Consider the following 27,099-nt stretch of genomic DNA (forward strand, 5'->3'; position numbering starts at 1 on the left):
AGGCCATACCTGTTTGGCACTCACTTCATTGTTCAGACAGACAACAAACCTCTACTTTGGCTAAAACAAATGAAAGGTGAAAACCCTAAATTGTTGAGGTGGTCCATATCCCTACAGGGAATGGACTATACAGTGGAACATAGACCTGGGAGTACCCACTCCAATGCAGATGGACTCTCCAGATATTTCCACTTAGACAATGAAGACTCATCAGGTCATGGCTAGTCTTATTGTCCTTCGTTTGGGGGGGGGGGGGGTTGTGTAGGAAAGTACCATCTTGCCTGGCATGTTACCCCCATATTTCACTGTATATATGTTGTTTTAGTTGTATGTGTCACTGGGACCCTGCCAGCCAGGGCCCCAGTGCTCATAAGTGTGCCCTGTATGTGTTACCTGTGTTATGACTAACTGTCTCCCTGAGGGTCTGCTATTCAGAACCTCAGTGGTTATGCTCTCTCATTTCTTTCCAAATTGTCACTAACAGGCTAGTGACCAATTTTCACCAATTTACATTGGCATACTGGAACACCCTTATAATTCCCTAGTATATGGTACTGAGGTACCCAGGGTATTGGGGTTCCAGGAGATCCCTATGGGCTGCAGCATTTCTTGTGCCACCCATAGGGAGATCTGACAATTCTTACACAGGCCTGCCAGTGCAGCCTGAGTGAAATAACGTCCACGTTATTTCACAGCCATTTACCATTGCACTTAAGTAACTTATAAGTCACCTATATGTCTAACCTTTACCTGGTAAAGGTTCGGTGCTAAGTTACTTAGTGTGTGGGCACCCTGGCACTAGCCAAGGTGCTCCCACATTGTTCAGGGCAAATTCCCCGGACTTTGTGAGTGCGGGGACACCATTACACGCGTGCACTATACAAATGTCACGACATATGTATAGCGTCACAATGGTAACTCCGAACATGGCCATGTAACATGTCTAGGATCATGGAATTGTCACCCCAATGCCATTCTGGCATTGGGGAGACAATTCCATGATCCTCCGAGTCTCTAGCTCAGACCCAGGTACTGCCAAACTACCTTTCCCAGGGTTTCACTGCAGCTGCTGCTGCTGCCAACCCCTCAGACAGGTTTCTGCCCTCCTGGGGTCCAGCCAGGCATGGCCCAGGAAGGCAGAACAAAGGACTTCCTCAGAGACAGGGTGTTACACCCTCTCCCTTTGGAAAAAGGTGTCAGGGCTGGGGAGGAGTAGCCTCCCCCAGCCTCTGGAAATGCTTTGATGGGCACAGATGGTGCCCATCTCTGCATAAGCCAGTCTGCACTGGTTCAGGGATACCTCAGCCCTGCTCTGGCGCGAAACTGGACAAAGGAAAGGGGAGTGACCACTCCCCTGACCTGCACCTCCCCTGGGAGGTACCCAGAGCTCCTCCAGTGTGCTCCAGACATCTGCCATCTTGGAAACAGAGGTGCTGCTGGCACACTGGACTGCTCTGAGTGGCCAGTGCCAACAGGTGACGTCAGAGACTCCTTCTGATAGGCTCCTTCAGGTGTTGCTAGCCTATCCTCTCTCCTAAGTAGCCAAACCTCATTTTCTGGCTATTTAGGGTCTCTGCTTTGGGGAATTCCTTAGATAACGAATGCAAGAGCTCATCAGAGTTCCTCTGCATCTCTCTCTTCACCTTCTGCCAAGGAATCGACTGCTGACCGCGCTGGAAGCCTGCAAAACTGCAACAAAGTAGCAAAGATGACTACTGCGACCTTGTAACGCTGATCCTGACGCCTTCTCGACTGTTTTCCTGGTGGTGCATGCTGTGGGGGTAGTCTGCCTCCTCTCTGCTCTAGAAGCTCCGAAGAAATCTCCCGTGAGTCGATGGAATCTTCCCCCTGCCACCGCAGGCACCAAAGAACTGCATCACCGGTCCTCTGGGTCTCCTCTCAGCACGACGAGCGAGGTCCCTTGAACTCAGCAACTCTGTCCAAGTGACTCCCACAGTCCAGTGACTCTTCAGTCCAAGTTTGGTGGAGGTAAGTCCTTGCCTCCCCACGCTAGACTGCATTGCTGGGAACCGCGTGTTTTGCAGCTACACTAGCTCCTGTGCACTCTCTGAGGATTTCCTTTGTGCACAGCCAAGCCTGGGTCCCCGGCACTCTAACCTGCATTGCACAACCTCCTGAGTTGTCCTCCGGTGGCGTGGGACTCTCTTGTGCAACTTCGGGTGAGCACCGATTCACTCCACTTCGTAGTGCCTGTTCCGGCACTTCTGCGGGTGCTGCTTGCTTCTGAGTGGGCTCTTTGTCTTGCTGGACGCCCCCTCTGTCTCCTCACGCAATTGGCGACATCCTGGTCCCTCCTGGGCCACAGCAGCATCCAAAAACCCTAACCGCGACCCTTGCAGCTAGCAAGGCTTGTTTGCGGTCTTTCTGTGGGAAAACACTTCTGCACGACTCTTCACGACGTGGGACATCCATCCTTCAAAGGGGAAGTTTCTAGCCCTTGTTGTTCTTGCAGAATCCATAGCTTCTACCATCCGGTGGCAGCTTCTTTGCACCCACAGCTGGCATTTCCTGGGCATCTGCCCACTCCCGACTTGATCGTGACTTTTGGACTTGGTCCCCTTGTTCCACAGGTACTCTCGTCTGGAAATCCATTGTTGTTGCATTGCTGGTGTTGGTCTTTACTGCAGACTTCCCCTATCACGACTTCTGTGCTCTTTGGGGAACTTAGGTGCACTTTGCACCCACTTTTCAGGGTCTTGGGGTGGGCTATTTTTCTAACCCTCACTGTTTCCTTACAGTCCCAGCGACCCTCTACAAGGTCACATAGGTTTGGGGTCCATTCGTGGTTCGCATTCCACTTCTAGAGTATATGGTTTGTGTTGCCCCATCCCTATGTGCCCCCATTGCATTCTATTGTGACTATACATTGTTTGCACTGTTTTCTATTGCTATTACAGCATATTTTGGTATTGTGTACATATATCTTGTGTATATTTGCTATCCTCATACTGAGGGTACTCACTGAGATACTTTTGGCATATTGTCATACAAATAAAGTCCATTTATTTTTAGTATATCTGTGTATTGTGTTTTCTTATGATATTGTGCAAGTGACTCTAGTGGTACAGTAGGAGCTTCACTTGTCTCCTAGTTCAGCCTAAGCTGCTGTGCTAAGCTACCATTATCTATCAGCCTAAGCTGCTAGACACCCTATACACTAATAAGGGATACCTGGGCCTGGTGCAAGGTGTAAGTACCCCTTGGTACTCACTACAAGCCAGTCCAGCCTCCTACAAAGACTCCACCAGGAATCCTCTGCATCCATTACCTCATCTTCTACCGACAAAACTGCATCTGGACCCTCGAGCTCCTGCCAGCAACTGCAACTGTTTCCAGGTCATGCATCCTCAGAGGACAGCCAGCCTTCAGCCTGCACCAGAAAAACGAAGGAATCTCCCTTGAAGTGAAGGAGTCACTTCCCTGCTTCAGCAGGCAGCTCTCTGCAGTGATGACCGTCTGTGGTTTGGGCCCCCTCTCCTGAAGAAGTGCTTGGATCCAGCAACACGGGTGGTGGACTGAAGTAGTCCCGACAGTCCTAAGGTCCAGCTGTCCAACTTTGGTGGAGGTAAGAGCTTGCGTCCCCACGCAAGACAGTACCCACATGAACTGTGTGTTTTGCAGTTGCCAAGGCTTGTTGGCATCCTTCCACGAAGTTCTTCGTGCACCGTGCAGCTCCGGCCCTCAGCAGCCTATCCTGTGACACACAGCTCCCTGAGAAGTTCTCCGGCGGCGTGGGATCCCTTTGTGTAGTGCTGCGTGGGCCTCCTTTTGCACCTTCTTTGTCCCCGTGCTGTGGGACTCCTGTGTGAACTGCCTGGTCTATTGAGGGCTCTCTGAGTTGCTGAGAGCCCCCTCTGCCTCCCCCCCTCCTTCTCCTGGGTAGAGGCCACCCGGTCCCTCCTGGTTCCAGGCAGCGCCATTTTCCCCTAACCGTGTGCTTTGTGTGTGCCAAGGCTTGTTGGCAGAATCCAGTGACGCATACCAGTCTGCAATCATCCATCCAGCGTGGGACATCATATGCACCAACCAGGAACCCGCATCTGTCTTCTTGGGTGAAGTACAGACTGTTCTTCTTCACCAGTGGATCTTCTTTTGCATCTTCATCCGGGTTAGCAGGGGCTCCTGCTCTCCCTGGACTCTTCAGTGCTTCCTGGACTGGGTCCCCTTCTTCCACAGGTCTTCAGGTCCAGGAATCCATTGTTGGTGTCTTGCAGTCTCTTCTGGTTCTTGCAAAATCTTCTATCACGTGTTCTTGTGTGTTCTAGGAAACTTACTGTGATTTATTCCTGCTTTCCTGGGCTCTGGGGTGGGTTCTATTAATTACCTTTGGTGTTTTCCGACACTCCTAGCACCCCTCTACACACTACACTTGCCTAGGTGGGAAATCGACTTTCGCATTCCACTATTTTAGTATATGGTTTGTGTTCCTCCATAGGCCCATTGCTATCTATTGTGATTTTCACTATTTGCACTGTTTTCTAACTGTTTTTACAGCTATTACTGCATTCTAGTGTATGTACTGTGTGTATTACTTACCTCCTAAGGGAATACATTCTCTAAGGTATTTTTGGCATTTGGGTCACCAAAATAAAGTACCTTTATTTTTGTAATACTGAGTATTTTCTTTCATGTGTGTGAGTACTGTGTGACTACAGTGATATTGCATGAGCTTTGCATGACTCCTAGTTAGGCCTTAGCTGCTTCCCCACACTACCCCTAGAGAGCCTGACTTCTGGACACTGACTACATTTCACTAGTAAGGGATAACTGGACCTGGTATGAGGTGTAAGTACCTTTGGTACCCACTACAAACCAGGCCAGCCTCCTACACTATGTAAAATCCCACACTTCCATTGGAACTATTCCCTGTAAGTCAGAAGGAAGATCTCTCACTGTGAAAAATGGAAAGAAACTAATCAAGGGGTACTCCTCATTCACTGTATCACAGTCTGGTTCTGTGGACAAGTCATCTTCCTCATCACTGTTTGTCTGAATGTCAATTCCATCATTTGAGCAAGTAATTGAACATCTCGTTTTGCACAACAAGTCCCTTCCTAGTAAGGATATCAGACTCGAGTCACAAACTATGAATTTAGGTAATCCTTTAAAGTTGCCAATTTTAAACTGAACTGGTTCTGTAACTGGGTTTGTCAAATACTGGTTTGCAACTCCTACAATCTGCACAGTTTTCCCTGAAAGGGGCAGGTTTGGAACTTTTGCAGTTGTCACTGTGGAGCGTGTAGCTCCAGTGTCAACTAAGAATGAGTCATTGTGACCCATTACTTTTCCCTTCACGTATGAACCTTTCTGATCTACTTCTAATGAAGTTGCTAACACACATTCCTCTTCATCCAAACTCTCCCTCACCCAATCATTGTTTATTCCATACTCACTGTGTAACGGGATTGGTGCACTGTGTTATTGCTCTGATTAAACCTTTGCCCTTTGACCTGCTGAGGAAGCATCACCTGCTGCTGCTTCATTGTGGCTTGAGGTATTTGGATTTGCTGTCTATGTAGCATTTGAACTTGAGGTTGTATTTGCTGTGACTGGACCATCTGCAAATGGGGCATTTGCAACTGTTGCATGGGCTGAAAACATTGCACCTGATTCACTTTACTTTGAAAATTTGGATTGTGACCTCTCATTCTCGGTCCCCTCATATTTGGAAAAGAATTGATTTTGCTCGTTTGCTGAACAACACCTTCTTGACTTAAATTCCGACACTCCCGCTTCCAATGTCCAAGGCCTCTGCAAGCGTCACATGGCAACTATCTCTTCATCACTTGCACATCATTCTGAATAACCACAGTATTCAAATCAGGACTACGTTTCACGTTTCCAGTTCCACCACGATCTCCACCTCTTGCTTGATTCTGAAACAACACGTTTCCCTGCTGCTGCTGTTGCGGAAAACTTCTGTGTATCCCTGTTTGTGCTGCTTTATTCTGCATCACCATTGCCTTCTCTTTCAACTTTCTTTGTTTCAATTCAATCTTGTCACTACAGTACTTTGCATATTGCACTACTTCATCAATTGGCTTCGCTTGCCAACAAATCAAATGACTCTTAATCATCTGGCTAATTTCAGGTCTCAAACCCTCCACAAATCTGAACACAAAATGAATCATGTCTTTCGGCTCAATTGTTTCTGTCCCACTGTAATGTTTGAACGCCTGCAATAATCACTCATAGTAGGCATGTATTGACTCTTTCGCTTCCTGGGCTGTCCTGTCTATTTTCTGCCAGTCAATGTTTTGGGGTGAAATTCTCGTTTTCAAAAATTCAGTCACCTTGTAGTAATATTTCATTACATCAAGGGATGGTGCACCTGTTGCTGGATCTCTCTGAGGTGCTCTTCTCAGCCAATCTACACTCCTTTTGCATTTAACCCATGAGCCTTCTGGAACTACTATTTCTAACAGGGTGTTCAAATCCTCCCACAGACATTTTGCGTGTTTCACAAACCTGTCTGTTTGCTGGTACAACTCTACTGGCTTTTCTCTCAACCTGGGATAATCATTTGTAAACAACAGAATGTTACTTCTGCTCCCAGGGACTTGGACAAAATTCCCTCCGGAATCTCTCTCATTGGTAGAATTTTCACTGGGTCCTCAACCTGCTGCACAGTTGCAGTAAGATTTGCAGAATCCCTTTTTCTCTTGTCTCTTTTCTTTGCCCATCTGCCTTCCCATTTATCTAAGGCTCCCTATGTTTAAACGCTCTGAATTAATTCTCTAAGGTGAATTTTCATTCCCGGGACTCTAATGTTTTCAAAATGTTTTGAGTCAAAATCTGACCTGTAACTCCTCTTCAAGTGCTTTGTTTTCTCAATCTCTATGTCATATTTCTCTGCTACGTCTGCCAATTTCTGATGTATTATTCCTGCTTTGTTAGTAATCAGCTTCAGGGGTGTGGAATTTATTAAAATATCTACTTGTCCAGGGGACAGGCTGCTTCTCAAATCTACTTGTCCTGTAAAAAGATCTACTTGTCCCTTTGGTGCCATGTGGTGTGGCGACAAATTATGGCAGCAATCTCATTATGTAAGAGCTCTGATAATAGCCTCTCTGATTATGCCAGAGCTACTACCATAGTAGGACTTGAATACTTGCAGTTTCAATCCCTACTGTAGCAATTTCCTTATTTTGCCACCTTTCTGCAGATCTGGATACTGGGGCTGGAGGACGCAGTAAGCAATAGTTCCAGGGCTGGAATGCCTTTGAGTCTGCAAACCTACTAACCTGCATGTTTTAAAGATTTTCACCAGCTTCTCTCTAATATTTTCCCATAATAAGAAAGGTTGGACATTTACTCCTGACAATGGCAGAATTAGAACTTCTTCCAGGGTTGGGAAGAAAGTGGCTGGAGGGAAAATGAACTTGCAAATGCTCAATAGATTTTCACATGAGCAAATCTACACATCGTATTTACCCATGCTAAAATACAGTTCACAAATATTTTATAGGGGTACGACATTTACCATGGGTGCACTTTTGTGACTTTAAGAATTTGGGGCCACATGTAGGTAGGTTTAGATTTGCGACCCGCAAATTGTGAGTCAGAGCGACTCGCAATTTGGCAAATCCGAATGTAGGATGGTGTCCCTGACACCATCTGTGATTCGCAAGGGCTTCGCAAATGCCCACCTCATGAATAATCATGAGGTGGGTCGCAATTTGCGACCCCACTTGCGAATGGCGGCCCTCACAGGGATGGTGGCCTGCTGGAGACAGCAGACCACCATGTCTGTGACTGCTTTTCAATAAAGCAGTTTTTTTTTTTTGTAATGCAGCCCGTTTTCCTTAAAGGAAAACGAGATGCATTACAAAAACGAAAAATGAAACGTTTGTTTAATTTTTTCAGAGCAGGCAGTGTGCCTGCTCTGAAAAAATGTTTACAGTGACATTCACAATGGGGAAGGGGTCCCATGGGGACCCCTTCCCTTTTGCGAAAGTGTTTGCACCCATTTGAAGTGGGTGCAAACTGCGATTGGTTTGCGTTCGCGGTCACAAAACAATCCTACATTGCACTGCGAGTCGCAATTAGGAAGGTAACACCCCTTCCTAATTGCGAGTCGCAATCCCGTTTTGCGATTCGGTAACCAGGTTACCGAATCGCAAAACTGGGTTTGTGCATCTCAATGTGCTTTTTGCACGTCGCAAACAGCGAAAGTCGCTGTTGGCGACATGCAAAAAGCTACCTACATGTGGGTCTTGGTCCCTAATTAGGTCTGGTGTGAACAAAGACATTTTGTTTTTATTAAACTTCTATTTCTCTCTCTTTCGGCCGGCTTTACTGTGAGTGATCGCATTCTGCTCTTCCACAAGGAGCATATTGCCACACAAAGTAGTTTTGTTCAGTGTCAGGAACTACAGTGGCAATCAGTGACGTAACGAAACTGGAGGGTGCCCCTTTGCAAAGAACATGGAGGAGCCCCCTTTCCAGACTCACTCAGGGCAGGTGCTGTGCTGACGGGGCCCCCTGGAGGGCGGCTGCGGGGCCTTTGTTATGCCGCTGGTGGCAACGTGTGCTTTTAGAGTTCAAAACCTTTTTGGGGGGGTTTTTTGCCAGTGTTTGTTACAATGTTGAGGGCCTGGTAGCTCCCACAACAATAAAGTGTTACAAAAGCCATGTCAAAACAAGACACGCATTGATGAAACTAAAAGACTTATAAAAATAAGTCAGATCAGTTGGCTTTGTCAGTGTTTGTTTATTTTCATGCTTCCCATAATCGTGTAGAAAATGGTTACACTGATTTTCCATTAGAAATATTTTTGGGAAATACTAGCATGCATCAACACATTTTACTAAATGACACTTCATTTGCATCTAATCAGAGAGCATTCTGGGAGCATTATACTTAGCCTCATAGCCTAAACTTTTCAAATATGTGTATACATGTTTTTTTTTTGTACTGGAACCAACATCAGTAGTGAAGTGTGACCTTAAAACATTTACAGCACTCACCCTAATAATGAAGGCTTTCAAATAATGAACCATAAATACAAGTTCAAACAGCTTTATCTTTTGGAAACACATTACCTCAACTGCAGAGAGTTCCACTCTCTGTAAACAGGCAGCCAAAGGGCTTGTGCTGCAGAGGGTTGGGCCTATTTGTCCCAAGGACAAAGTAAACCCCAAACAACGCAATTTAGAGTAAATTATGTCAATACAAATATTGTTATTCAATTTCTCTAGCCACTCAGTTAACTGCTGAGCTGTCAAGCCTTGTAATGTAATGTTGTTATGGCTTACACCTGGCACTTGTTGTAGTGTTAGGTTTGGGGGTCTCTGGTGTCACCATGCTTGGATTTGGACCTGTGTATGATCTTATCTCATTATTTGGAGGAGTCCTGAAAGGAATTAAATCAATTAACAGACCTGTTCCATCAAATGTTGGTCTCATTGGAGTCATCATTCTTGCACCCTCTCCGATTCTTTCCCTCGCTATGTTTAGGTTCTAGATTTTCTGCTCACTGTTTCTGTTATTTCCCTGGGCAAACAACAGTATGACTGGACCTATGGTATTGGTACTGACACTTCATCTGGATTGGATCTGACTTTTGGGTCTCTAGGGTACAATATTCCTGTATTCTGATTTTTCAAGGCAGACGTTTCTGTCTGTGATCCTGTTATGGGGGTGTATCTTGGAATCGTCTGTGTCTGTATCAGGGACATCAGATTCAGGATAGACTCTAGCTGAATCAGAGTCGGCTTCTGGTAAACTTGTCCTGTCGGCATTATCACGTTTGTTGCGGTATATACAATAGGTACATCTGGATAAATTATGGGAATATCCACCTGCGGCATAGGCCTTTGAACCACTGAAGTACTGGGTCCACTATGGCTAACCTGTATCTGGCTCTGGGTCGATTTAACTGGTATCGGGGCTGTAGGGACTACACTTTTGCTTGAATTTATCTCATGTGCTGCATATTGTGGGGGAACGATTTCTCAATAACTGTAAAATGAACTCATCATCATCTGACTCTTCATCGTGTGTCAAAGACTTCCTAGACTCTGTGGATTTCTGCTTTCTCTCATCTGAAGGGTAATAATCCCTCTTTCTATTACCCTTTTTAGCCTCATTCCCGTTCTCCGGTGTAATTTCAGGAAACAACTTAATTCCCTGTAAAGTCTCAGGTCTCCGGAATTTCTAATCACTATCCCATCTAGCCGCTGCTAGTGCCTTCTCAGCTTTTATAACTCTTCTCTCAAACTTCAGTTGTTGTTGCAGTCTAGCTGCTAGTTCCCAAATCGCTAATGTCTCAAACTCTGCTGGTCTAAAAGGAGGTTTCAGATCAGACAACTCTCCTCAGATTCTCTAAAATCCTCGAATTAAATGTTCCATGGGCAGGAAATGCTAAGCTCCCATCTTTCTCTATCTCTTTGCACCGTTATTTCAGCCAAAGACATGGCACAGCACCTTGTTCTTTGAATACAATATAGGCGGGTGTACCTTCTGGCGGTGTACTTTCTCCTATTCTAGTTCAAAGAAACGTATATCCCCTTAGGGCACTCTTTGAAGCTTTGAAGAATGTTATTTCTGTAATTTACGCTACTTTCAACCAAATCAGGAAGTGACTTTCAATCCCAAAATCCTTTTCGCCGACCTTCTCAACCAATTACACCTCACGTTGTCCACCATTCCATTCACTACATTTCTCACTAACCAATCTATCCCAGTGTAGCTCTAACAACGTCACACTAACACGTACAGTGGCTGACAAAGTCTTTCGGCTTGCCCTCCTCAACTCAAATTCAAGAGAAAATTAATGCCAAATATTGAGAGCACTAAGTAAAATACAATACACAAATTTGTTTGCTTACTACAGTCAGGGTAACAGTCGCTTCAGAAAACTTACTGATTTCTCTTAGACCTTTCGCTCTAAGAGATACTCCTTTTTATCTGAGTTTCCCAGAATAACAAGCAAAATTTGACCCGCAAATTTCACTCTCAATTGGTCGTGCACATAGGACTCACCAAATCTCAATAAAAAAAACTTTCACTCACTTTAATGCACACTCTTGAGTTTGTCAACCACGCCTGATTAACCTATTAAACAAGACAAATTTCAACAATTAACCAAGTGTCTCATACACTTCATTTCTCCGGAGTATTAGACCACGTAGGGTCAGTATACCAACAACCCTGTGGACACTTTTTGAGCAAAAAGCGCCACACACATGTGAAGTTTGACGACTTCCCTATTCTCATACCTCGGAGTACACAAACTCCTTCAACAACTTCGTTTGGTGTACGCAAACTCCCTAAACCCTCACAAACATCACAATTCACCTGTGATTTGCTTAAGTTATGCAAGCGCAAAACCTATTTTATTCACACTGTCACTAGAGCGCTGAGAACATCCTCATTCAAGCACTGGTAAGCTCAAGGTTCTGGGAAAGCCATTGTAGTTTCTTAGGGCAACATTTTCATTTCACTGTGTATAATCAAATCTGAAAATCTTAACCTTTACCGATTTCTCTTACCAAATCTGCAGCTTATTTTGATATTTTAAGGAAACTACTCATCCAACTCTTTTACCATTTATATCCTGCTATCATTTCTGGTATGACTGGCTCTTAAGGAGACAAACCGTGCAAAGACTCTATGATGGAACTCAAAGGAGGCGAAATATTCAATTCAGTTCTCATTTCTAGAAAGAAAGAAAGGACCTTTGCGATAGGCTCTTAGGAAGACTGACCATACACCGGGCCTTATGAAGGGCTCCTAAGGAGACTGACCATACACCGGGCCTTATGAAGGGCTCCTAAGGAGACTAACCAAGCACCGGGTCTTATGAAGGGCTCCCAAGGAGACTAACCATGCACCAGGCCTTATGAAGGGCTCCTAAGGAGACTGACCATACACCGGGCCTTATGATGGGCTCCCAAGGAGACTAACCAAGCACCGGGCCTTATGATGGGCTCCTAAGGAGACTAACCAAGCACCAGGCCTTATGATGGGCTCTTAAGGAGACAAAGCATCCTACTCTGCTACCATTTCTGTTAGCCCGTATGTCCCTATTTGGTCTTTTATGGTGTAATTCATAAGGGGATGCGTTAGAAGTTTGATGGCCCTTTTGACTACGCTTAGATTGATTCCACCATAAATCTCAAATTCAATGCCAATACATCATCATAATCCATAAACATCATCATTTATTATTTGGAGTCAGTAATCTTTACACACCATGACCCATTTGGCCACAAATAACCACACCTTTATGTAAAAGTTAGAAAGTTTATTTCCCTATATTAACAATACTAATATCACTTAAATTTATCTCAAAACCAAATGAAAGGCATATAAGAACAACACTTGTTGACCAAACCTTCTAAAGAATCTCAATTTAGCTAACGCATTTATCACTAAACATTCTCAAGTTACAGAACAAATCACTAGCACGAATAACTGCGCAAGAGAAATAGCATACAACTGGGTTCAGCAACTGAGCAACATCAATTGTTATTGATAATTTGTTAACATTCTCTGGGTCTCCCTTACTAACCTTCTGATTAGGACAGCATGTCTGGACTTCATGCAAAACAATTTAGTCACCATAAATTTGGAAAACAACTCACTATGGCTCTATCAAAACAGCGGTTGGAACTGAGAAATAAAAGACAACTCACATCAAGAACAATAGCATTTTGTTATACCTCTCCTCATATAGATCAGCAAGCCACGATTATCTTCTTCAGTTGGACTTCAGTTCGGTCAGCATCAGCAATGGGCCATGACATGGATTGGTTCAGAAATGGGGACTCTAAGCTATCCAAACTATTTAAAGCAATATCTAATAATCAGCATTCAACATCAAAGTCTAAGCAATAAAGTTAAAAATAGAAATAAAGTCACCAGGAACTGTTCTGCTCCTCAGAGAGAATAGAATGGGCTCTTCTATGGAGAAAATCAAAATAGGAATGAGCACCCTTCTCTCTGGGCAGTTGGGCTAATATAAAATCACATAAAGAACTTCCCACATTACCATTGGTCAAATAATTGTACGTTTACAATTAGTGCAATAGAAATAAAAGCTCAAATTTAACATATAACTAAACTGTCTTTCACATGTCGATAATTGGCTCCTCTTCTCCTGTTCCCACCTTGAAGCTCGTCAGGTAACATTTTTGTATCCATCTGTACTCCAGTGAGTGCATCCATTGTTAGCTCCTGGAAAAACCACTGTCTCACGCATCAAACTATACAATGTATCAACGACATTCTAGCAAGCAGTTCTCATGAGAAAGTTAAAGACATCTGCTAACGTTTGGTCAACTCAGTGAAAAACAATACGTGAATTAATTTCTCTTAGTCATACTTTCCCACAAATTTATTTGAACAGTGCAGCTTAACATGAGGCTGTGCACACTAGGCCCAAAACCGTGCTAACTTAAGGCCTACAATTAATAAAGCTAATACGTAATGCAAAATCATTAATACATCACTCTACTACATTTTTTTAATGCAGATACTTCAATTAATATTAATAAGCCTTTTAATAAAGACACTTCGTGATTAATCGCGGCCACTCAAGTGGGCACATTTTCCATTTCACACATTATTTTCTATGACTAGTCAAATTCCATGCAGATTCATAATCCAAAGTACGTGAATTCATTAGTAATAAATTCAGCATTCACAACTGCACCACTAAAATGAAAAAGGAGAGAGCCAGGTATTCTGACAATGCTGAGGTGCCGCCGCGGCTTTAAAAATGCACACAAGCTAATACATGCCCGAAATGTAGGGACCCGTCATTTGGGTTTTTCTCACATTAATATGAAAAATATCACCCATTTTGTGGGGAATAGCCCACTCTGGCAACACTGCTTCTAAGAGGAACAGCCTGTCAGTTGATTCCCTTGTGTTCTACTGCAGCCTCACACAGTGATCTAAAGAACAACTAGAGCGCTAACTGTCTTACTTATGACAAAAGTGTGGCACACCTCAAAGCCATCTTGATTCAAACTGATAAAACTTAAAACATTTATTTAGAAAGCAACACAATAAGGAGGCTCATTTTGTCACAGAAATTATGGTTAGTGCTGTAGAAAGAAAAATAAGAACACATGTTAAGTGAGTTCTCAAATTATCTTTCTCTTCTATTTCGTTAAAACATTCTGACATACAGACTGAAACATCCACTTTCAACATCAGCTAAATCCCTGGTGAGCAGCAGTTTACTACAGTGTTCTAATGAGCAACTAGAGTATTCTGAAAAGTGTGGCACATCTGAATGCCATCTTGATGGAATCAAACTGGAAAACTGAAAGCATTTTAGACTGAGGATATTGCAGTAAAAATAAGTAAATTAGGGAGCTTCATAACAAATAAGTCTCCCAAGACGGCCACCAGAGAACAAAGTGCCCAAAAGTAGCACATACATCACTGAAATGTAGCCCAAGTATAGCCCAATGACAGAAGTGTGCAAAACACTTAGGGGCATATTTACAATGAATTGGTGCGGCGCTGCGCTAAAAATGGCAGCACCGCACTGCATCAGTGCTGAAATGCAACGATGCGGCGTATTAACAAAAATCTGTGCACCCGTGTTTCCCCTGCGCTGGTGCTCAATTTAGCTGCCAGTGCCAATGCAGGCTTCCTTGCACCATAGTGCAATGATGTCTCCGTTGAAGGGTATGGTTGTATATGTGCAGGAAGGTGTCCCTTTCTGCACGTAAAGAATCTACAATGGCGATTTGGCACTTCTATGTGTGCTGCAGATTGCAGCACACATAGAAGAAGCAAATTGTCATTATCGAATGATTATTTATGTGCAGGAAGGGAAATCTTCCTGCACATAAACAATCATTAATGGCCTTTTCATCTTTCTATGTGTGCTGCAGAATGCAGCACACATAGAAAAGCAAAAACAAGGAGAGATTAAAGTATTTCTCCTTGTTGCACCATGCTGACGCCACAACTGTGGTGGCATAAGTTTTTGACGCTGCCTCAGATTTACGTTTCCTTGTAAATCTGGGGCAGCGTCAAAAGCAATGGGTGTTGTGGCAGAACACCCACAACAACACCCATTGCACGCCCCTCTGCCCCAGCAAACTGCGTTGTAGGGGCCCATATTTACAAGGCGGCGTTATGCCACAAAAAAGTGGCTTATCGCCACCTTGTAAATATGGCATAGTGCACAGTGCCAACGGAGCTTCACAAAAAGTGACGCTTCGGTGGCGCTAGGGGCTTGGAAATATGCCCCTCATTTTATTTTTATTTGCAGTTTTATATAGTGCAGAATTGACCCGAAGGTATGGGAGTGCTTTACATGAGCAACAATTACATTACACAAAAACTCAATAATTTTGGTTTTAGGCATTGAGAGGTTAAGTGAGCTGCCCAGAATCACAGGATGTCAAGCTGTCACCGAAACTTGAACCTGGTTCCCCAGTTGCAAAGACTGCAGCTCTGGGGGTAATGCCACATCCTCTCCCCCTAGAGCAACAAATAATCACACGATCAGCTGGACAAAAAAAGACCAAGAAAGCAAATAATTTAAAAGTGTTTTGTGGCTATTGGAGAACTCAGAAAATATGTTCTCATTTCAGTTTTTACATCACTAACCAACTTTCTACAAGGATAAGACCCTCTGCTTTTTATCATTTCTAAAGGAAATGTCAGGTGTGCCATACCTTTGTAATAAATATAGAATGTTAGCAATCTATTTGTTCATTAGAACCTTGTTGGAAGCCAGAGGTCAGGGGCAGGGACTTGGATAATTGAGGGCAGGGAGGAGGGTGCAGTTGACCAGGCTGGGCAGGCGGGAGGGCAGTGGCAGGACAACAGACCATGGAGGGCAGGTGAAAGGGGGCTGGGGCAACAAACCAACCATGGAGGACAGACAGGAGAGGCTGTTGCAATATAACAGACCATTGAGGGCAGAGAGACGAAACAGCTGCAGTACCACAGACCCTAAAATCTCCTCTTTTTCAATTTAAGTCAATGGGGAAATTCAATTCACCTGGCTTCTTTTTTTTTAAATCTCCCTCTTGCCAAGCTCACAATGTTGGTAAGCATGGAACATTGGATCACAGAGGGCAGGAGGAATGGGGTAGGGACATGGACTCGGATGACAGAGGGGAGGCAGATGATGGGCAGGAGCACTAAGATGACCTTCAGGGCAGGCGTCAGGGGTTGCAGCAGCACAATACACCGCATAGGGAAGTGTGATCGCGGTGCAGCACAGCAGACCACGGAAAGCAATAGGGGGGGACAGGGCCACGGACATGGACAGCAGAGAGCAGAGGGGAAAGAGCAAGGGGCCGTGGCAGCACATCAGACCATGCAGGGCAGGAGGGAGGGGGCTGTCGCATGGACTCGTACAACAGAGGGCAGGGAAGACGTGGATGTGGCAGCAAGCGGTTTAGGGCATGCAGAAAGGGCAATGCAGAACAACGGCCACACGGGGTTGTAATGGGGGAGCAGGGCATGGACCTGAACAATGGATGGCAAGCTTCAGTGAGGGCAGCACAATGCATCCTCTCCCCCTCCGTACATTGCTATGGGCATCTTACATAACATTAAACAAAAAATGAAATTCATTGAGGAAACCGAAGGCTACATGGACATTGTAGTTAGGAAATAGAATTAAAAGAACCTTAGAAATTCACTAAAAAAACAAAGATTGCAGAGATGTTATAATTAGGTTCAGATTTTACACAACCACAAAACCATAGAAATTCAGCTGTTTTATTTAGAGTTATTTCAAGTAACTATAACTCGTACTCTAAGCACCCTCGCAACGCACTGCTAATTACCCCAGATATTATATCACTCATCACATCATTGCTATTATCATTGTAACATCTGCAGTAAAATTATTGATGAGAAAACTGCATGGCAAGGCACGAGTTTTAGTTACTTGAAAAAACTAACTATAACAGTTTTGTGCGTGTAAAATTTCTAAGGGTTTTTTTAAATTCTATTTCCTAACTATAATGTTCCTGTATACTTTGGTTTTTCAGTCAATGTATGTGTCTATATATTTGCCTCCTAATCTACTACTCAAAATCTCCTGCATCTGTCACTCTAACTCTCTGCCTCATTCTGCCTCGCTCTCTCTTGCTTTCTCCCTCTCCCGTTTAGACCTCCTATAAAATCTCAGTAGTGCTGAGTATTAGTGTGTGTGAAGTACTGCATCCTCCACCCTGCCTGTGAAAGCCTTCAACCTGGAATTATTAAATGCCCTGCATCTTCAAATCATTGAACTCCTCCACCTTAACATCCTTGAAATCCTAAACTGTGGAATCTCTAGAGTCATGTTCCTTGGAATCTTTGTAGTTATGCACCTTGGAATGCCTAGATCTGTGTATCTTGGTATCTCTAGATTCCTGTTCTGTGGAGTCCTTGTGTAGGAAGCTGGCCTGGTGTGTGGTGGGTACCTAAGGTACTTACACCTTATACCAGGTCCAGGTATCCCCTATTAGTGTAGTGTAGTCAGTGTCTAGAAGCCAGGCTCTCTAGAGGTACCTGTGGATGAGCGGCCAAGGCTTATCTAGGATACATGCAAAGATCATGTAATACCACTGTAGTCACACAGCACTTACACACATGAAAGAAAACACTCAGTGTTACAAAAATAAAAGGTACTTCATTTTAGTGGCACAATTACCAAAAAGTAGTAGAGAGCCAATCCTCCAATAGGAGGTGAGTAAAACACTAGATATTTACACTAATAATCAGAAATAGTCATAGATGGCAATAGAAAACAGTCCAAATAGCAATAGACATTAGTGACACTAGGGGGAGCCCAAACCATACACAAAAAAAATGGAATGTGAATGCAGGACCCCCACATGGGTAAGTGGAATGTGTAGAGGGGATCTGGGGGGACTAGGAAACCACAAAGGTAATTACTACAATGCCCCCCCCCCCCAGCGACCAGGAAGAAAGGAGTGAGTTACTGGATTTTCCCCAAACCACCCAAAAGGACTAAAAAGAAGCTGCTGCGACACCCAGACAAGACTGCAAGAAACCAGTGGTAGATTCCTGAAGAGGAAGTCATGTGGAAGAAGGGGACCAAGTTCAGAAATCGCAGGAGTGTTCGGTGGGGCAGGAGCCCATACCCACCCGCCCACGCAGCAAAACTGGAGAAGGTGTGCTGGGAGCTGGAGCTACACACAGCCTAAAGATCCCTTGGAGGAGATGCCAAGAAGCCTTGGTAGCTGCAAGAGATGTGGTGCAGGGGGGTACTGTCCTGTGTGGGAAGACAAGGGCTTACCTCCACCAAAGTTGGACAGCTGGCAGAGAGGACCAAGAGGACTACTCCAGACCACCACACATGATGCAGGATCCGCGCAGCTCAGGATGAGAGGAGATCCAGACAGCCGGTCGTCGTTGCAGTTGGTGCCTGTGGATGCAGGCGAGGGACTCCTTAACTCCAAGGGAGATTCCTTCTCGTGCAGACTGAAGACATGCCGCCCTCAGAGGATGCACAGCTGTGGAAATGTTGCAAAAGCTGGAAGGAACCGTGGAAACAGTGTTGCAAGCAGAGTCTTCGTCATGGATGCAGATTGTCAGTTCCTGGAGGGGTCCAGTTGCGATTCCAGAGGCCAGAAGTCGAAGTAGAGGTTGCAGAGGTTTCCTACTGGAATCTTGCAAGCCGAATCTGAGGACCCACACCAGAGGAAGACCCAAAATAGCCCTGAAAGGGGGATTGGTCACCTAGCCAAGTGACCATCTATCAGGAGGGGGCTTTGATGTCACCTGCCTGATCTGGCCTCTCAGATGCTTGCAGAGGCCTCTGCTGTAGGAGGCTGGCCTGGTTTATAGTGGGTACCAAAGGTACTTACACCTTGTGCCAGGTCCAGTTATCCCTTATTAGTAGATTAGTAGTGTTCTAGCAGCTTATGCTGATAGAGGTAGCTATAGCAGAGCAGCTTAGGCTGAACTAGGAGACATGCAAAGCTCCTACTATACCACTTATATCATATAAGTACTATATCATAAGAAAGACAATACTCAGAGTTACTAAAAGTAAAGGTACTTTATTTTAGTGACAATGTGCCAAAAATATCCCCTTAGGGGAGTATACCCTTAGAAGGTAAGTAAAATACACAAAATATACACACACACCAAAACCAGGTAAGTAACACAGTCAGAAAGTAGTGCAAACACTGTAGAATACAATAGGATGCAATAGACCTAGGAGAAACACAAACCATATACTAAGAAAGTGCAATGCAAACCACAAATGGACCCCTAGGCTAGTGTAGTGTGTAGAGAGTTGCTGGGAGTGTAAGAAAACACTAAGGGTGTCCAAGATACCCCACACCAAGACCCTGGAAAGTAGGAGTAAAGTACTACTATTTTCCCAGAAACCCACTAAAGTTGTGATAGAGGATTTTGCAAAGACCACAACAGACTGCAAAGCACTGAAGATAGATTCCTGGACCTGAGAACCTGCAAAGGAAGGGGACCAAGTCCAAGAGTCGTGAAAGTGTCCAGGGGGGCAGGAGCCCACAAAACCCCAGATAAAGGTGCACATTGGCTGTCTCCGGATGAAAGAAGCTGAAGATTCTGCCACAACGAAAGGTGCTAGAACTTCTCCTTCGTGCAGAAGATGTCCCACGGAGTGCTGGAGGATGCGAGTTGTTTCCTTGCCACAATACCGCAAACAAGCCTTGCTAGCTGCAAGAGTCGCCCTTGAAGAAAAAGGGTGGTGCCCGGGCCCAGGAAGGACCAGGATGTCGCCACTTGGGAGAGGAGACAGAGTGGCCCTCAGCAACATAGAGAGCCCACGCACAAGAAGGTAGCACCAGCAGAAGTACTTGAACACAGGTTGAAGTCTGAACACGGCAGTCGTCTCAACACTGCAAAAAGGGTCCATGACGCCGGAGATCAACTCAGGGAGCTGAGCATCGCAGGACAGAGTGCTGGGGACCTAGGCTTGGCTGTGCATGAAGAATTTTGTGGAAATGTGCACAGAAGCCCTTGTAGCTGCAGTTACTGTCTGGAGAGGGGAGGCACGGACTTACCTCATCCAAATGTGGACAGTTGGATCACTGGACAGTCCGGGTCACTTGGGTCCACCACCTGTGTTCCAGGGGCCACACTAGTCAGGATGAGAGGGGTCCCAGAGTACTGGTGACACTTAAGTTTGGTGCCTACTGGAGCAAGGGGAAGATTCCGTCAACCCACAGTGGATTTCTTTGTGGCTTCCAGTGCAGGATGAAGGCAGTCAGCCCCCAGAGTATGCACCACCAGGAAACAGTCGAGAAAGCCAGCAGGATTAGGCGCTACAATGTCGCTGGTAGTCTTCTTGCTACTTTGTTGCAGTTTTGCAGGCGTCAGCGGTCGATCCTTGGCAGAAGTCGAAGAGAGAGGTGCAGAGGAACTCTGGTGAATTCTTGCAAGTCGTTATGTGAGGAAAAGCCCACAGGAGAGACCCTAAATAGCCCTCAGAGGAGGATTGGCCACCTATTCAGGTAAGCACCCATCAGGAGGTGTCTCTGACATCACCTGCTGGCACTGGCCACTCAGAGGCCTCCAGAGTGCCCTCACACCTCTGGATTCAAGATGGCAGCGGTCTGAGACACACTGGAAGACCTCTGGGCACCACCCCTGGGGTGGTGATGGACAGGGGAGTGGTCACTCCCCTTTCCTTTGTCCAGTTTCGCACCAGAGCAGGGCTGTGGGATCCCTGAACTGGTGTAGACTGGCTTATGCAAGGAGGGCACCGTCTGTGCCCTTCAAAGCATTTCCAGAGGCCAGGAGAGGCTACTCCTCTCAGGCCCTTAACACCTATTTCCAAAGGGAGAGGGTGTAACACCCTCTCTTAGAGGAAATCCTTTGTTCTGCCTTCCTGGGACTGGGCTGCCCAGACCCCAGGAGGGCAGAAACCTGTCTGTGGGCTGGTAGCAGCGGTAGCTGCAGTGAAAACCCCAGAGAGCTGGTTTGGCTGTACCCGGGGTCCATGCTGGAGCCCCGGGGGTGCATGGGATTGGCACCCCAATACCAGATTTGAATTGGGGGGACAATTCCATTATCTTAGACATGTTAAATGGCCTTGTTCGGAGTTACCATTGTGAAGCTACATATATGTATTGACCTATATGCAGTGCACGCGTGTAATGGTGAACCCGCACTCACAAAGTTCAGGGAAATGGCCCTGAACGATGTGGGGGCACCTTGGCTAGTGCAAGTGTGCCCTCACACTTAGTAACTTTGCACCTAACCTTCAGCAAGTGAGGCTACTCCTCCCCAGCCCTTAACACCTATTTCCATTACCAGATACTAGGGAATTATAAGGGTGTTCCAGTGTGCCAATCAGAATTGGTCAAAATGGTCACTAGCCTGCAGTGACAAATTCAAAGGCAGCGAGAGCAAAAGCACTGAGGTTCTGATTAGCAGACCCTCAGTGACACAGTTAGGCATCACACAGGGAACACACATTCAGGCCACAAACTACGAGCACTGGGGTCCTGGCTAGCAGGATCCCAGTGACACAGGCAAAAACTGACATATCCATATCCAGGAGAAATTGGCTGAAGCTGCATTCAACATGAGGTTTCAAAGTAGGATATTATTGATATATGATCTCCCTTTTATCCAAAATTCAGATATAAATTACAAACACCATGTATGAGAGAAGTCTTTGGATATCAGGTTCAAACAAAGTGCACTCAATGCTTAGTTCAGCATAACGAATATCTTCTGGATATGGCTTATCTATAGAAATTGAACTAAAGGCCCTGAAGAAGTCCTGTTGTATGGACGAAACGCGTTGGCTGTTTCTGTCATGAATATGTGTTTATTCCAAAAAGAAAAAGAAGAAGAAAGAGAAGATTCAGAATGGATTGATACTATGAATTGAACTTTTTATTTCTTTAGGGTGGTGCACCGTCAGTAATCATATGCTAACAAATTACAGTAAACCACATGCACTAGATATTCACTCTATGACATCTCCAAAAGTGAAATGGTTCTGTGACTCTCCTGTTTCCACCACTCTCTGCAAGTCTCCCTCCATTTTATCCCCTTCCTGTTCAACTGCCTTGTCTCTTCTTCTACACCTCTTTTTCTTTTCACCTTCTTTCTCTCTGAATATTTTAGACTTCTTCTCTCTTCTCTTATGCCAGCAGTGAGGGTTCTGGAAAACTTTCAGAGGTTTGAAGATTGATTTGATGTCGACCCCCAAGGATTCTATGGACTGAAGGGTAGTAATGGAGGGATGAAGAAAGGTTGTTTTACACCAGGAGCAGATCTGTAAACAGAGTTCGGTTTATGAGGATTGGATGAGCCCTTTAAAGATTTGAGCGGTATTACTAAAGATTGAGGCAAAATAAAAGTCAGCACAAATTGAAAAAGTAGAGGAATTAACATCCATATTAAAGGAACTAAGGGCACCATTACGAGTTCTGCAATCCGTGGACCTCCACAGCAACTGTGTGTTTGTAATAGGCTCTGTGGTTGGCCGCGGTGCTGGCAGCAGAGGAGGTCGGAATACTTAGATAGAAGTCGCCGCCCCTGTATGCATCGTATTCCGGTGATCTGGGGACTGCCGGCGCTGCGGTCTTTTTGGGTCCGCCAACATGGCCAAACTTTTAGTCAGGCCCTAAATCTGGCCATCAGTGCAACAGTGCTGAAACAATAAAATATATTTTTTTAGAATGCCGATTGGACCTATTCATACCTATATTTTGACAGTGTGACTCAGAGACAGGAACAAGTCCCTTTCTGTGCAGACTGCTACTTTCACTAGCTCAGAGTAGTATCTCAAAGTGCCATTACTTCATGTGCAACTTTTTGACACTGAATGATATGGATATAAGCCATGCTCATTTTAGGTTGTCTCTTTTTTCAGCAAGTGTTGCATTCCACACACTACTCATTTTTACAAACCTTTTTCTTTTCATCCCGCACTTGGGCTGAAACTGATGGCCTGAGGTAGAGTGCATTACACATGTGTTAGGTGAACATATCACCATGAAAGAAGAGGTTTTCTTTAAACTTTAATAACTTGCTCATCCCTTGGGAAAGCCCTAATGTTAATTACAAGTTGATAAGACAGTTTCAGCAGAGCTTCCTGAACGCAAAGCATCTGTGTGGAATGTACCATCATGCATAAACCTTTGAATGTGAAATAATAAGCCTGTAATATGTAACTACACATGCAAGTATCTCACCCAAGAAGACACTAGGGTGGCAATCTCACTCCTCAGCACACTTAGGCCCTCATTATAACATTGGCAGTAAAAACCGCCTACCGACGCGGCAACGGCCGCCAAAATACCGTCACCGCGGCTACCAGCCGCCCACCATATTATGACTGTAGCTGGAATTCCGCCAGAAGGATGGTAAAATTTGGGCTGCGGCCATGGCAGCAGATGGCGGTAAGGTGGCATTGCTGCCAGCAGCAGCGCCACGCCAGTAGACCGTCGCAGACTGTATCATGACACATGATACAGCCTGGCTGTGTTCTGCTGGCGGACGCTGCTGCTGGCAGCAGCGCCCGTCCCGTCTCCTGCCGGAAGACCCCCTGAAATCAGGTAAGTTAGGTGCTCCGACAGGGGAGGGGGCTGGGGGGTGTTTTGTGTGTGTGGGTGTGTGTGTGTATGTTTGTACGTGCGTGAATGCAGGTGTGTATTGCGTGTTGTATGAGTGTGCAAGTGTGGATGAGTGAGTACGTGTATGTTGTGTTGTGTGAATGTGTGTGTGCTTGTATGTGTGTCAGTGTGTTTGGATTTATGTGTGAATGGATGTATGCATGCGTGGGTGCATGTGGGTATGAGTGTGTACGGTGGTGCATGAAGGGGCGTGTATATTGGGGGGTGGGTCTGGAGTAGGAATGTGGGGGAAACCTGGGGAGGTGGGGGGGCGGGGAAGACCTCTATCAGTGACAGGGAAGGGATTCCCTGTCACTGATAATGCCTACTGCCATGGTTTTCGTGGCGGTGAGGAAGCCACGAAAACCATGGCGGTAGGCGGGGTTAGAATCCCGCGGGCAGGCCAGTGGCAGCCGCGTGGCTGGAGACGGAAGTCTCCAGCCTGGCGGCTGTTACCGCCGTGGCGGACAGAGAGGTACATTGGCAGTTTGGCTTGAGCCAAACCGCCAATGTCATATTATGGGGATAAGTACTGCCAGCCTGTTGGCAGTACTTATCTCCATTATACCGCCGTCCGCCAGGGTTGTAATGAAGGCCTTAGTCTGTAATATGTTGAACAGGTCACATAACAGAGCACAGTTTGTGATATCCCAAATGAGCCCACAAGGCAGCATATCTTTTAAATTCTAGCGGGGGCAGATGACAGTACAGTCTGATATATTCTGGATGCATCATGTATTATGGTCTAGAGTTCCTGAGATCAGGCGACAAACCTGATACTGCAAAAAATATATATATAATATTGTAAATCTGCAACTACATTACATTGCATCACTTTAACCAACTGCAGGTCATTATCTCAGAATTATCTGCTTGCACATAGCTGCTAATTGCCCCAAAAACGTTTATAGTTGAGTCCACTTTAATTTTTTATAACTAATTTAACTTTGGGTGCAAGGGCCACTTGCAGTCAGATAGGAACCAGCAAAACCTTATGTATGCTCCTTAAAATAGGCATAAAACTAGAGTCGTAGCCATCTGGGGCCCTACACAGGCTCCTTACTAACGGATGAGGCAAGTTTAGGAGAGGATGGGGGTTTTAGACCATTCCAATGGTTTCAAAACACTAGAGGGACATTTGAGGATTGGCAGTGGCATTGCATAGAAGTGAAGGAGGAAAGTATTAAAGGAGGTTTTGAGTAAACTTGAGGTATTTTCTGTAGACAAAGCTGATTTCTGTGGACACAGGAGAGTTTCCCTGGATTCATGAGGATATTTTCATAAGACTAGGAATTTGAGGAGTCTCAAAGTCATTTTTTGAAAACTCAACTAATGTTTCTTAGAATGAAAACGTTTTTAAAGTCTGTGGATGTTTTGAGAACAAGACAAGGGGCCTCAACACCGTTTGAAAGACGGAGGAGTAGCTATGAGGTGAGTTATGTATAACAATTGTATGTGGTAGTACTGCTCGGGCAGCAGAGTGAATTTGTGTGAGCTCAGTAATGATATTTCTGCACTACAGCCAGACCTGCTCCTTACACACCGAGGGGGGGACAATAAACCAACCTTACCTGTCCAGGGCGCTTCTAACATCCTGCAAAACAGAAGAACAGGCAGAAGGACATCAGTTTCCACAACCGATTCAAAATTCTCGCGGACATTTAGGTATTAGTTGTGCAATTCAAGTTAATGTAACCACACAGAGATTGGGCGCCATATCCTGATAAAACTCCTGCATCACTAGGAGTAATTGGTGATATACAGTAACCATACTCAAAGTATACCACACCAAAATACTTCTAATGCTATTATATGCACGCCTGTAAATAAACAAGGATTTCTGATAAAGCACCAGATAAGACCCCCAAGTCCCTTGTTTCTGTTAGGAAAGTGTCTATCCATGCAAGCTGCAGCACTAGAACTGGGGTTAACCAGTAATCAGCAAAAAAGCCTAATGTCTCCTACACCAGGGTGTTACACTCTGAGAATTGAGCACATCTGAACCAGAACAGCCTCAGTCATTAAATTGTGTTGTATGTCAGTGGTTCCCAGCATATGGTCTGGGGACCCCTAGGGGTCCGCGAAGTCTCCTCAGAGGGTCCACAACTGCTTAGAAAATTTAATATAATAATTTTAACAGAATTAGGTCCCCAGCTTTGAGTAATGACTCAGTGGGGGGTCCCCAGATTCCAATAATGATTCAGTGCGGTCCCCAGGTTCCAGTATTGATGAAGTGGGGGTCCACAGAAGTCAAAGCTTGGGAACCACTATTCTATGTAAAAAGAAATTGACCTTTGCTCTGAATTGTTCCAGTTTGAAAAACAAATTATGATATGAACAGACTGATGTGATTCAGCTTAGGAAATCTTCGCTGGAGCATCGGAGCTTAATTACACTTTGGATAAAAGGAACTGAACCTTATTGAAAACATGAAACCTATTGTTGATACAGCTGCACCAAAGTACGCAACCATATTTCACAATGTGACCTTTCTTCGAGAAACCTCTTCCTTCCCCTGTGCACACATGGTTTGTTGTTAAATGTAAATAAGGGGAGGAGGGATGGTGCTGGTCGGATGGACCAAAACTGCACACACTTTAGTAATTATATTCAGAGTCTCAACCAGTTAATGAATGTAACTTTTAATTAACTTCCATCGATAATGGCATTAATTAGAAATGTATCAAATGTTATAATATCATGATATTTCAGTTTAGGAATAAAACAGAAATGTATTTATATTTTACACTGTTTTATGGGAGGTCATTGTTGACCTCCATAGGAGATTTTTAGAAATAAAAAATAATCTGTAACAACATTCTGAATGAGGTCATGTGATGCAGCACAGTGTGATATTCTGAATGAGGTCATGTGATGCAGCACAGTGTGATATTCTGAATGAGGTCATGTGACAGCACAGTGTGATATTTGGAATGAGGTCATGTGACGCAGCACAGAGTGATATTCTGAATGAGGTCATGTGACAGCAGTGTGATATTTGGAATGAGGTCATGTGACGCAGCACAGTGATATTCTGAATGAGGTCATGTGGCGCAGCACAGTGTGATATTCTGAATGAGGTCATGTGACGCAGCACAGTGTGATATTCTGAATGGGGTCATGTGACGCAGCACAGTGATATTCTGAATGAGGTCATGTGGCGCAGCACAGTGTGATATTCTCAATGAGGTTGTTCCACACAGCTCAGTGTGATATTCTGAATGGGTTCACGTGACACAGCACAGGGTGTTTTTATGAATGGGATCATTTGATGTAGTACAGCTATTCTTTATAGCGTGTCAGGTTGTCAGTACACAAGTAGGCTCCTCTGTACTGCATCAGTCTGTACATTGGGTTGGGTTGTCAGAGCAGAAGGATTTGCCATTAGTTTAACTTGTCTGTATATTTTGTGGGGTTGTCAGAATACAGGAGGTCAGTGTGAATTAACCCTGTCTGTTGATCACACATGTTCTCCACTTACATCCAACACCTCACACACCATATGAATGTAGC

General features: G+C 44.9%; 1 protein-coding gene across 2 annotated transcripts in view; it reads right to left on the reverse strand.

The window, feature by feature from the left end:
- The window catches only part of LOC138282996 (E3 ubiquitin-protein ligase TRIM39-like), a 211,291-nt gene that overhangs the window by 72,251 nt on the left and 111,941 nt on the right, over positions 1–27,099 (reverse strand). For both annotated transcript variants that reach the window (XM_069221091.1, XM_069221090.1), the window contains exon 4: positions 25,158–25,180. In XM_069221091.1, coding sequence (XP_069077192.1) covers positions 25,158–25,180 — 23 coding nt within the window. The remainder of the gene's footprint in view (positions 1–25,157; positions 25,181–27,099) is intronic.

This window comes from Pleurodeles waltl, chromosome 2_2, assembly GCF_031143425.1.
Source record: "Pleurodeles waltl isolate 20211129_DDA chromosome 2_2, aPleWal1.hap1.20221129, whole genome shotgun sequence".
NCBI lineage: Eukaryota > Metazoa > Chordata > Amphibia > Caudata > Salamandridae > Pleurodeles > Pleurodeles waltl.